Below are 12,060 nucleotides of genomic sequence, written 5' to 3'. Positions count from 1 at the left end.
CATGCGTATACAGGTATCAAGACAAGTAGGACAAGACAAACAATAAAGTGCACAGACAAGTCTGGTCCTTAAATAAATAAAAGGTATCAAAAACAAGGCTAAGAGGTATCACAAACAAGATCAGCATATGTGCATTTGAGTCTTCCAGTAGTTTTAGTTTTTTTAATATGTAGGATTTATTTATTCTTTACACAGCAGAGGGGATGCAGATGGAATTTACTTTACTTTGTTCTATTTTCCTGTTATGTTGGCATGGAAAGATAGAAATAAATAAAGGTAATAGATATATAAGGAGTGTTTAATTTTAGAAATTATAGTAAAAATCAATTTACGCTTAATGAAATGATAATTGTAAAATGATTTCTTTGATAATAATCGTACCGAGAAAATGTGCTTTCGTGACATCCCCGTATGGGTGGATGGAGCACACAGCTGCTGAGCTCCAGGTCAAGCTAAAATGAGAAATCCTCTGACAACAGCACTGATGGAAAACAGTTGACTGTTGCTGACACGACTGCAAATGATCAAAAAAAGTCTATTTTGGAATTTCCTGAATTTTGCAAAATTGTATCTAATTGTTCTAAAAGTTCTGTGCAAGTTACATGACTAGATTTACTTTATGTTTTCAACCCTAAACATGCAAAACGTCAAAAATATTCAACAGCCGACACAGTTTTACTATGAAGATGAAGTAGAGCCCAGTGCTCAGACCAGATCCTACGGGTCCCAAAGCAAAGCTCGTGGTGGTGCGAGGCATTCAGGTTTATTTGGGTCTTTAAACAGCAGGTTCAGAAAATGTTGTAATTTAGTGTCTGTGGGCACATCTAAGAAAAGCCTTGTAGCCTTGTAGCATGAAAGCAGAGTTTCTGAGACAGATGTTCGTTTTCTTGTATATTTATTTTATTTTCAGTAAGTTTTATTTGTTCTGTGCCATTGTATTAAAGCACAAGTCCAGCTGTTTTTTTCATGTATCTCATCAGCTGTTTATGAGCTCTTCTTCAAATTTAATGTGACATTGGCACATTTGTTGGATAGATTTGCTCTTTTTTATAACTACATAGATTTAGACATATTTTCATGGAATAGATTTTTATTCTTCTGTTATACATAGACCAAGTAATAAAACTGTTCTAATAAAACAGTGTTTTAGGTGACATATATGGGATCAATTCATTAATTGCAAGTGCCAGTATTTATTTTTTTTTTCCAGTGAATAGCTGTGTGTCAATTTTGATTAATTTTGAGGATTTAAGCCAACACACTCCAGTTTAACCAATAATGTACAAATTCAAGATAATTAAAAATGACACAAACGGATTGTTTGTGTCTCATAATAAAAAGCTCATATTACATATATCTGACATATATAGACATGTCTCTCAGCAGAGATGGAACAAGTTTACATTTTTGGGCCCCTTGACACACAGAATTTCTATATTTCTTCTTTTAGTTTAGTTTTGTTTTTCACCAGTTTCTGAGAAATACAACCAGGTCACCGCTGATAATAAACCCAGTCTGTTATTTAGTGATTAGTTTGGAGTTTGCAATGCAAAGGCAAAAAAAAGCTGTTAAAAAGTCTAGAAACTGTGAGCCAAGCTGAAGATTTGCTGGGAAGAAAATCAAGAATTAGCTTAAAATCCAGTCTGAGAGAGCTGAAAAACTGCAGAGCACGGTGATATTTCTGTCTGGGTTTATTATAACAAGCGATGCTTTCCCCAGTGCACATTTATCCAAAATGGAAATTTTGTCCGGTGCATCATTTTTAGAAAAATACAGAAATCAAATCTCAGAGGAACAAATCAAGACACGTGAGGGTTTTGTATTTTTATGTATAGTCTGTTTCATAACACAGATTATTTTTCATGCATTATCTGTACAACTATAAGTACAGACCATCTGACCTTTCTGTGTACCACAGTAAAATGTCCGCCATGCAGTTGTTTACTCACTTGTGAACAATGGCTGCAGTGGAGACCACCTGCCATGCCTTGGCTCCTCTTATCACCCCTGTCGATTCACAGTGCAGGAAAGGTTGCACCCTGCACATCTTTAATTTCTAACTTTGTTTTCATGACGCTTTTCACAAGCGTTTATGCTGTGATGGGTAGTTAAGTGGAATGACAGACAATGTTTATGACCCTGAGTCTTATTTTTTTTTTCCCAGTCTTACATAAAGTCCAATCAAATGGATTGAAATGAAGAACAGTGTGTGTGCTGGATATTGTGAGGAGGCTCTTCTCCCACTCACTTGGTGATAATAACAAACTTTTAAAGTCCTTGTGATTCATATGATGCAAAGGGCTTTATTTTGCTGGTTCGTTTGATGGTGTAAAGAAATACTTAGGAGTGCCTTGTTTTCTTGCAGCTCTACAGCTCAGTGGAGTTTGGACGAAGGTGGCAGCTTGTACATGAGAGAGTGGCTCCTAATCGTTTCTACTGGTAAGTACCAACTAATGTAACATTAAAAACAAGTTATATACAAATATAATGCATCGGTTCTGGAGTTTACAATATTTTGGACCAGTGCTGCATTTACATATCTGGCATCTACAATTTAACACTGACAAAAATAAATCAAAAACTTACTATAGATTTATGGTCCAGGATAAAAACAAGAATATTAAACAGAAATACAAACAAAACATGCTTTTATTTTAAAAATATGCACAAGTTAGTCCGTCACAAACACTAACTCCAGCAAAGTCTCCACAACTGGGATATAATGTGGTACTCATAATATTATGAGACATTCTAAGATGTGACATCAGTGCATACCTTATTTGAATTTACATATATTTTAAAAATAGTCATAGTATTCAACTAACTAACTAATGTTATGTATGGTAAAACTATTTACCCAGTATATTGTTAAAAACTGGGTTAAAAAAAAGGCTGAAAGCTAGTGATTATTTAGTGTGATCCTGGGTCCAGAGAAAATGGAGAGCACAGCAGAATCAAAGTGCTGATACCAGGAGGGTTCTTTAGGATGGCCTTTCCCCATATGTCTGAAGCATTCATGTGGTGGAGGACTAGAGTGGTCCCAAAGGTCTCACAGCAAAGGCAAGAGAGGAGTAGGTGGGTCTGTGAGCACCTTGCTAGTCTGCAACCTCTGCAGAGCCTCGTGGGAGTCTCAAAGGAAGGCATAACTTCCAGTTTCTGAGGTGAGGTTTAGCAACTAAAATGCTAATTCTCCAGTATGAAGAGCATGGTTCAAATAAGAAACGGATCCCAAAAGTCCCACTTTATTCTACTGTGTTAGCTTTCCCTTCACAAAGTTCAGAGCAATTTGAAACACTTGGTTTTAAACAATCAAAAAATACCACTGATGTGTTTCAGAACAATACAATCATAATGTGATTTGTTTCAGAAAAGACATTTCACTGTCCATTACCACGTTAGGGTAATGCTAACCTTTAAGCTTAAATGGGGCATTTAGATGCTTGTGCAGAGCTTGACAACAAACTGTTGGAGAACTATTTCAGATAATTGAAATAAATATCTAAAACCTGCACGACACTTAGAGGCCAGGAGTTGGTGATCCTTTAGAGTCGTGATTGTGCCTCTTCAAAGTAAGAATATAAGCCACAGAGCTTTCAGTGTCATCCCTCATCAAACATAACCAATCACATAGTTCTTACTATGTGTCTGAGTTTTATTTTCATCTGATTTTCTAGATTTAAATAATCCAACAAAATCATTTTTTAAGACCTTGAAACACCACATCCAACCTCATCTGGGCTACGCTTTATTTCTCTTCAAGGATCATTATTTACATCAGACTGTTGCATTGCTACCTGGCCTTCCTAATCCATTTTGTTTAACAACCTCCAGAGGTACCAAGCATGTCTCCATTCAATACTAACACAAGACACAAAGCTTTCACTTCAACAAAGTGCAGAAGAACTGCTGGCTGGTAACAAGCTGGGCAGCCAGGAGTAAAGGAAACCTGGTGGGCTGATGCAGCCGAAGCTGTCAGACTATTTTAGGATACATACTGTGCAGTAGGTGTTGTGGTAGCTCTGGTAATGAGGCTGCAGAGGGAGCTTATGTCTGAGCACATGTGGCCAAGGAACATGTAAGAAGGAGTTGTAAGCTCATTTGTAATTTGGTCAACCTGAGAACCACTCGGCCACGCAGCACAGCGGCAGAGACCTTGCTTTGATCCCCATGGCATTCAGCTATAAACAGTTTGTGAGCTTACTATGTGCATGCATTTGCATATGACATTACAATTCTCTACAAAACAAAGGGAAGAGTCTGTGTGTGATAGTTTTTGCAGGGCAACAGCTCCATCTATTTTCCTCCTTTAAGTCCCTTTTCCCACCTGATAAGGAGAGTAAAGTGATGCATTAACCAGTGTAATATTAACACATAGGCACTGCTGTAGGTCTTAATTCACTCAATACAACCTCAGATGAACAATAAACAAAGATATAAAATACTCCTACTGCTTCCAGAGGAATCCAAAAGGTCAGTAGCAGCCAGGTGCTGCTAATGAAATGCAATGATTAATTGATCATTAGTTTTAGCTAATCTATAAGAAGAGGTTTCATCAGTTTGCTGCTCTGTAGCATTCAGTTATTTGTTAACAAAAGGACAAGGAGGAAAGACATCAGCAATGATCTTAAAAAACAACCATTGCCTCCCATCAATGTGGGAAGGGTTAGAAGGCCAAACAATCTAGAATCCATTATTCTACAGAGAAAGAATATTCACAAGTGGAAAGCGCCTGTCAATCTTCCCAGGAGTGGATGTTCCTGCAAGTTTAGCCCTCAAAAAGTGTTTAATGCTCAGAGAGACGGTAAAAGAACAGGGAGCTTTGTAGCGATTTAGCTTCATTAAACATTAAAGATGTTTAATTCATTCATTCATTTTCTGAACCGCTTAGTCCAATAAGGGTCGATGGTAAGCTGGAGCCTATCCCAGCATTAACAGGTGAGAGGCAGGGTACACCCTGGACAGGTCACCAGTCCATCGCAGGGCCAACACATAGAGGACAAACAAACATTCACACACACACTCACAGGGAGAATTTAGAGTTATCAATTAACCTAACATGCATGTCTTTGGATGGTGGGAGGAAGCCGGAGAGAACCCACGCATACACGGGGAGAACATGCAAACTCCACACAGGAAGGCCACCGCCCTCAAGGTTCGAACCTCCCTCAGCCGAGATTCGAACCAGCGACCTTTTTGCTGTGAGGCTGCGGTGCTAATTATGACTTAGTCAAAATTTTGATTATCTCGGGAGCACCACCACACAGATAGCTTTAACCTGATCTAATGGCTGTGTGTACACCACTAGAGCACTAAATTAATTAATTTAATAAATTAATCAATTCAACCTAGTCAAATCAATCAGTTATCAATCGATCAGTCTCAGGACGCTAATAACGTGAATTCTTAAGTCGAAGGGACCCATAACATGACTCAGAGGAGGAGTTCACAATAACCAGACCAGTTTAGGATAAATATGAAATATTTATTACTAGTCTAATCAGGTATAAATGAAAAGGAAATATTTACATGAGAAAATGAATCCATCATTGTAAAATGCAGAATATGGTGTTCAAACCAGAATCTTATTTCAATGTAATGTGTCAGAATGAATGAAATGTATGAAATATATGCAAGCAATGAAACAAAAGTTAATTAACCTGCTGTGTTAATTAAACTAAGGTTTAGTAATGAAAAAAGAAGAAGAGGGAAAACTGAATCTCATCTGTTTAAAGCTGGAAGTTTAACTGAGATGTAGAACTGCTAAGGTCTCTGTCAGACAACCAACCATTCCTTGAGCAGACAAGCAGAGAATTGATCCGAGCATGACTCGTCCGGTTCTGTTTGGATCAAGCCAACTTGCGACCTTTGTGGTGACTCTCCCGGGCACATTAGGAAGTTGGTACAGGTGGTTTGGATCCCGAACGACTCCCAAGAAGGCCAGAAGATTTGTCACGTGGTGGTCCGAAGGTTTGGATCAGGCAGCTCTGCGGATGCGGACTCTCCCGCGGCTCGGCTGGTGGTATCGATGATGGGCAGTGAATGGTTTGCAGTGGTAGGCAGGAGAGAACAGTCCAAAAAGAAACTCTGTAGAACTGGTTCTGAAGCTTTGGTCAGCCTGTGTTAACCAGTTATCCAAACTAAAGATCAAAATCTAGGATCAATATTAAAAGTCCAAAAGATAAAAACGTAACTAAAGAAAAGCGAAGTTTTAGCTGGAAAAAGGAATGAACTACAGAGTCAATCAGTCCAGAAAACTAAATCAATCTTGCATCTTGAATGCAGGCCCAAAACGTTAGTATCTGTAGTGATGTTCTTCACATCACTTAACTTAATTTTCCGGCAGCATCTCTGTCTCTCTTTTGCGTTCAGATGTAGTGTCCTAACTCTGGAAAAAAGCCATGTGTGATGAGGATGTACAACTTCAGGGGAGGTTGAAGAACAGACAGACCAACCCCAACTCAACTTGAAGCGAGAACTTGAAGCGAGAACTTGAAAAAGAAAACTAAACTCTTTGTTTAAAAAAATGTTAGTTTGATGACCTGCCCCATGAAAGGATCCATCCATCCATCCATCCATCCATTTTCTTCCGCTTATCCGGAGTCGGGTCGCGGGGGCAGCTGCCTAAGCAGGGAAATCCAGACTTCCCTCTCCCCGGCCACATTCACCAGCTCATCCGAAGGGATCCCGAGGCATTCCCAGGCCAGCTGAGAGATGTAGTCTGTCCAGCGTGTCCTGGGTCTGCCCCGGGGCCTCCTTCCGGTGGGATGTGCCCGGAACACCTCACCAGGGAGGCGTCCAGGAGGCATCCTGACCAGATGCCCGAGCCACCTCATCTGGCTCCTCTCGATGTGGAGGAGCAGCGGCTCTACTCTGAGCCCCTCCCGGATCACCGAGCTTCTCACCCTATCTCTAAGGGAGAGCCCGGCCACCCTGCGGAGGAAACTCATTTCGGCCGCTTGTATTCGCGATCTCGTTCTTTCGGTCATTACCCACAGCTCATGACCATAGGTGAGGGTAGGAACGTAGATCGACCGGTAAATCGAGAGCTTTGCCTTTTGGCTCAGCTCTCTCTTCACCACGACAGACCGATGCAGAGCCCGCATCACTGCGGACGCCGCACCCATGAAAGGATGTGGGACCATTATCTTGACCAATAAACAGTCTTGTGGGCTGGTTTGGGGTCAGATAGCAGATGTAGAGCTGGTCTGATCATTTTGTAAACAGTATTAAATTAAACATTTTGTGAATATATCTGCATGTCCAAGTTATTAAAGCCTTAAATGAAACATCATCAAAATCATCAGTGAATCATTGAAAAGACAATAAAATAGTAAGAAGGTTATTTCTCAAACAAACACAGTAATAAAGTTTCATATCACAAATTAATCAAGCTTGTTGATTAAACTTTGTACAAAATGATAAGGATTATATGCATTTGCATGGTATCAAAACGAAATACATATGTATATATATATATGTATATTTAACTTAACCTTCTGGTACACAGAGAAACTTAAATTACTTTATTACCCTCTTCGGTATGTAAGATAAACGTTTCTCGGCGTGTCCAGACGTCCTGGCCCATTAGAGCTGAAAGCTGCAGGAAAGGGGGGGTTTCTTCATCAGTTAAAGAAAAACACAAGTTTAGAAAGAAACAGTTTCAAAGTGGACATTTTGGATGAGGAGTTGCACCTGGGAATCATAAAACATTCAGTTTGTCAACTAAAAAGACAGATATATTGCAGAAGATTAAAGTTCAGAATTTTTCCAGATCTTGTATATAACTTAAACAAAGTACTCCCCAGTCCAGGATGGAGAGAGTCGGCCTTTGTTGACCTGTGGAGCTGGAAACCAAGTCATAAATCTGAACCAGAGCCCCACTTTGGGAGTGAGAGAGACTGTTTGTCTGTAAGGATGAAAATCCTCAAAGATGTTTAATTCAGTCAGGATTAAACAAAAGTTCCAATCTTTATTTTGAAGACGCTGGAATCCGCTACAGCTTCATCTCAGACTCTCCAGGCCTCAGTTAGCAGGTTGAACGTTAAAGTTCATGAGAATCCAGTTAGAAAAAGATTGAACCAGTATGGCTTGTTGGGAAGGGTTAGAGGACAAAAGAAAAGAAGATGGCAGCATTGCTTTAGTTGGCAAAGCTGCATCTGAATAAACCACAAAATGTCTGGAGCAAATTCCTCTGGACACACAGAGATGGGAGATGTTTGCTCAGAAACAACAGCAGCTTCATGCCAACTGATAGCACAGTGGTGGAGGGATGATGATCTGGGCTTGTTCTGCAGCCACAGGACTTGGAGACCTTGCAGTCACTAAGTGGGTTATCAACTCCTCTGGATATTAAGTATTCTAGAGTCAGATGTGAGTCCATCTGTCTGACGCTAAAGCTGAAACAGTCTCATGCAGCAGGACAATGATCCCAAACACAGCAGCAGAGGTACACCAGAACCAAGATGTCGACACGATCCAGTCAAAGTCCAGACCTCAACCTGACTGAAATGCTGTGGTGGGACCTTCGGAGTTGTATTGCTGCTAAAGGAACTTCTACAAGCTGACTGATAATTGAGTATTCAAATATTCGATTATCAAATTAGAATGTTTACAGATGATTGTTTAAATTTAAATGGTGATATTATCCACGTTCTCCTCATTGGTACCTAAACACATCATTTACTGAAAATAGAAAAGTTCTGTTTCATGTAGAAAATCACCATTCCTACCAGTAAGCACAGTGGTTAAGAGATGTGGTGCTCTCTCTCTGTCACTGTGTCTGCTTTTCATTCCCTTCACACAGACTCCTCTCTTCTTCCCCTCCTATTTATGTAGGAGCCACAAGATTCTTTCCTTCTCTCTCCACCTTCCCCGTTAACTCCCCTCCATCTCTGTGCTGCCTCTGCTTTCCTTCTCTGATCCTCCAGTCTTTTTAATACATTTTTAATGCTATAATGATTATATGCTATTTCGTCTGCAGGCATCCCTAGTGTAGCAAAAAAAAAAAAAAAAAAAAATCAATGCCTTTTCCTTTTCTAATGATGTGAGGAAACATTTTTCTCCTTCGTTTTGAAGCAGAAAAAGGACTTTCAGAGGCCCCTGAACATTTAGGTCACATAGTAAAGCCGGGGTCCTCATTTTCTCCTTACATGTTTAACTGTCCTTTACATTAAAGACAAAGACAGTAATTCCTGCAGCCAGCTCCTGCTGATGTTTACCACGAACGTTAAAGCTCTTAGACTTTGCAGCATGCAATCTCTCAGGTCAGACAGCGGTAGGTGGCATCTAGCTGAAGGCAAAAGACCAACAGTGATGTTCCTGAAACACATTTGTCTGCCTTTCAGGTCAAAAATGGGTTTGGACAAAGAGCCGGGCTTAATTCACCTGGAAACCAGCATCTCTGAAGGACGTGAGTAATTGAATTCTGAGTTCAGCTCTCTATTTTCTGGTGTATTTGTACTGTATTGTGAGTCTTGTGCTAAAGTAGAGGATTCAGAGAGGTGTTGGGACAAATCTGCTGGGGGGTAATGTGAATGGACAGTGGGAATGGGCGAGTCTGGAGACACACAATGACATTGGAGGGAAAAGTAATGCATATATTAGAATGCTTTAAAATGTTGGCGATTTAGCTCAGTGGTGCGCTTGTGGGTATACATGATCCTGCTGAATGGCAATGAATAGCGGAACGATGCAGGCTTATATACAAGAACGACTTAACTTCTGTATGTGTAAAAATAAATTTCATAGAGGACCCCGTGGGATGACATGGGTTTTATTTTATTTTACATCCTTTGTTTTGTTACTGTTTTGAATAAAAATAAGGGAATTCCAGTATGTTGCAGATTTTTTAAGCTTGACCGATATTAATTTCAGGGTTTCTCAAACACTGCTCGTTATTTTTTACTACTTTTTTTTTTCTTTATCATTAAGTTGTAAGACCCTCAGGCTGAGTTCAGATTCTTGGTTTGGTACTAGCTCTCTTGGCCATTTCCACCAATATGGGATTTTTTTTGCAGGCAGAACCCTCATTTTCAAAGCTAATCTCTGTATATTTCAAGTGTAATTTATCTGTATTTTACACTTTTGTCATACCCTGCCACTTTCTTAGTGGGCATAGTCATTATGGCTCATTTATGCTCAACATTACCTAACACTCATACAGATGTAGCCTTCTGTTCATCCTCTGCATCCTTTACGTTCTTCAGCCATACGGGCGGTGACATTAAAGTTTGAAACAGGTGTACGTATTTATGTATAGGAAGCATAAATGAGCCCTGACAGTGAAGAATCCTTCAGGTTCATCATTCCGTCACATATGCAGCATGAACTCTTTATCACTTTTGCTAATTCATACTCCTATAAAGTACCTATTGTAAAAAAAAAAAACAATTCCATTCTCCATTCAGTTCCTCTCACTTCAGGGAACAATCAAGCAGTTGTGCAGCCAGTCAGTGGTTCACTCAGTGTCCCATATCTGTTTGTTCAGTTTGGGGAACACAGTCAGGTCAGATATAGTTCATTCCAAGATTAAAACTAAATTAAATAAAAAAAAAAGATCTCAACCTCTTTTAATTTGAGTTTTGAAAATAGTTTTAAATGGGGTTGGCAGAGCAAAAATAAGCCAATCATTCAAGCACCCGTTGCAATCGTCAGTCGTGTCACACAGCCGGGGAACCATCACTGTTGATCATGCCCGTACGGAATAAGAGAACACACTGGTCGGTATGAGCACACAGAGGCTAACATGAGAAGACATGCTCTCCAGCAGCGCTGTGATTGAAGGCAAAGAAAGCAATTGGCCTCTCTGGTCATCTGTCTTCGCCCTAACCCGACTCCTCCCTTACTGGGACCACTTTACTGACATGAGTAATACAAGGGGGCTAAAAGAGCCGCTCGACTCTAGGTTGAAGCTGCCGTTCTTCATTGGCTAATACCATTGCTGAAGCAATGGCTTGACATGTGTGTTTTTGTGTGTGTGTGGGGGAGCAGAGGCGTTGTATGTCACCTGCAAACTACAGAACTGCTCGGACGCCAACAAGGGCAAACCATTCCCCGGCTACATTGACCCCAATTCTCTGGTGGTACAAGATGAGTATGTGTTTGTCCAGGTAAGTAATTGTCCAGTTTGCTCAGTGTAAAATATTAGAGCAGAGAGCAGAGAGTGTGTTGTAAAAAATATATCAAAGTGGTTTTCAGAGATGTCTTATTAGCAGGCATCTTATTTGTGGTGGGAACATTTATTCCATCTATATAAAACTTTTCCACCTCAAGGTGTCCACTGCAGGGAGACCAATCTACTACGTTTCTGCCAAAAGAGACGTCTTCACCCCGATGAAGCTGCCCAAGTACACCCTGCCCAAGGTACCACATTTACTTCCTGATTACAAAAACTGATTTTTTAACTTAAAAATCAGTTAAATGATCCTTTTTGAGCAAAATTTGTGAAAAACATGTTGAGTCTGTTTGGTAGTGCTGCAGTTCATGGAGGTTTTCTGCTTTCAAATCACATGATAATATAATTCTGGTTGTGTTTGATTCAATGGCTGCAGTTGTACTCAAACTCCAATTCATCTCTGGCTCAGTGTGACACTCTCTTTGTCATTTATGTGCAAATCAAGGACACAAGTAGCTCTCATAACGTTTCCACAGTTTGTTATTGCTGCTCTGTGTGTGCATGACCTGGCTTATCATGTCTCCATTGACAATTAAACATGTTTTATTCAATCAAGCTCTGGGTGCCCTGGTTGCTGTGGGCTGGCTGCACGGTGTTGTTGGCGCAGTCAGAGGTAGATGAAGCACACAACCAAACAGCAAGTCCTCTGCTGAATAATCTCTGCCCAATAAGCCTTACTTACCCTCAGTGATTGCTGTTTCCTCTTAGTTAAAATAGAAATGATGGAGCAGCTCTGATGATTAACCCAGCAGGAGCGTCAGAACAATGTTAAGACTTTATGTGTATTACTGGAGAAGAGAGTATTATATATTTGATTAAAGAGCTAATTAGAGCCAATTAATGACAAATGGATTGAAAAAATTGCTTCCACCTTAAAAAAAGATCTT

At 40.1% G+C, this 12,060-nt stretch overlaps 1 protein-coding gene across 4 annotated transcripts in view; it reads left to right on the top strand.

Annotated features, from left to right (window-relative positions):
- Nucleotides 1–12,060, top strand: part of LOC121638480 (VPS10 domain-containing receptor SorCS1) — a 201,772-nt gene that overhangs the window by 145,510 nt on the left and 44,202 nt on the right. For all 4 annotated transcript variants that reach the window (XM_041983306.1, XM_041983304.1, XM_041983305.1 and 1 more), the window contains exons 5-8: nt 2,366–2,439; nt 9,345–9,409; nt 10,990–11,108; nt 11,272–11,361. In XM_041983306.1, the coding sequence (XP_041839240.1) occupies nt 2,366–2,439; nt 9,345–9,409; nt 10,990–11,108; nt 11,272–11,361 (348 nt within the window). The remainder of the gene's footprint in view (nt 1–2,365; nt 2,440–9,344; nt 9,410–10,989; nt 11,109–11,271; nt 11,362–12,060) is intronic.

Source organism: Melanotaenia boesemani, chromosome 4 (assembly GCF_017639745.1).
Source record: "Melanotaenia boesemani isolate fMelBoe1 chromosome 4, fMelBoe1.pri, whole genome shotgun sequence".
Taxonomy (NCBI): Eukaryota; Metazoa; Chordata; class Actinopteri; order Atheriniformes; family Melanotaeniidae; genus Melanotaenia; species Melanotaenia boesemani.
Note: the sequence above shows the minus strand (reverse complement) of the source record. Positions and strands in the feature narration are given on the sequence as shown.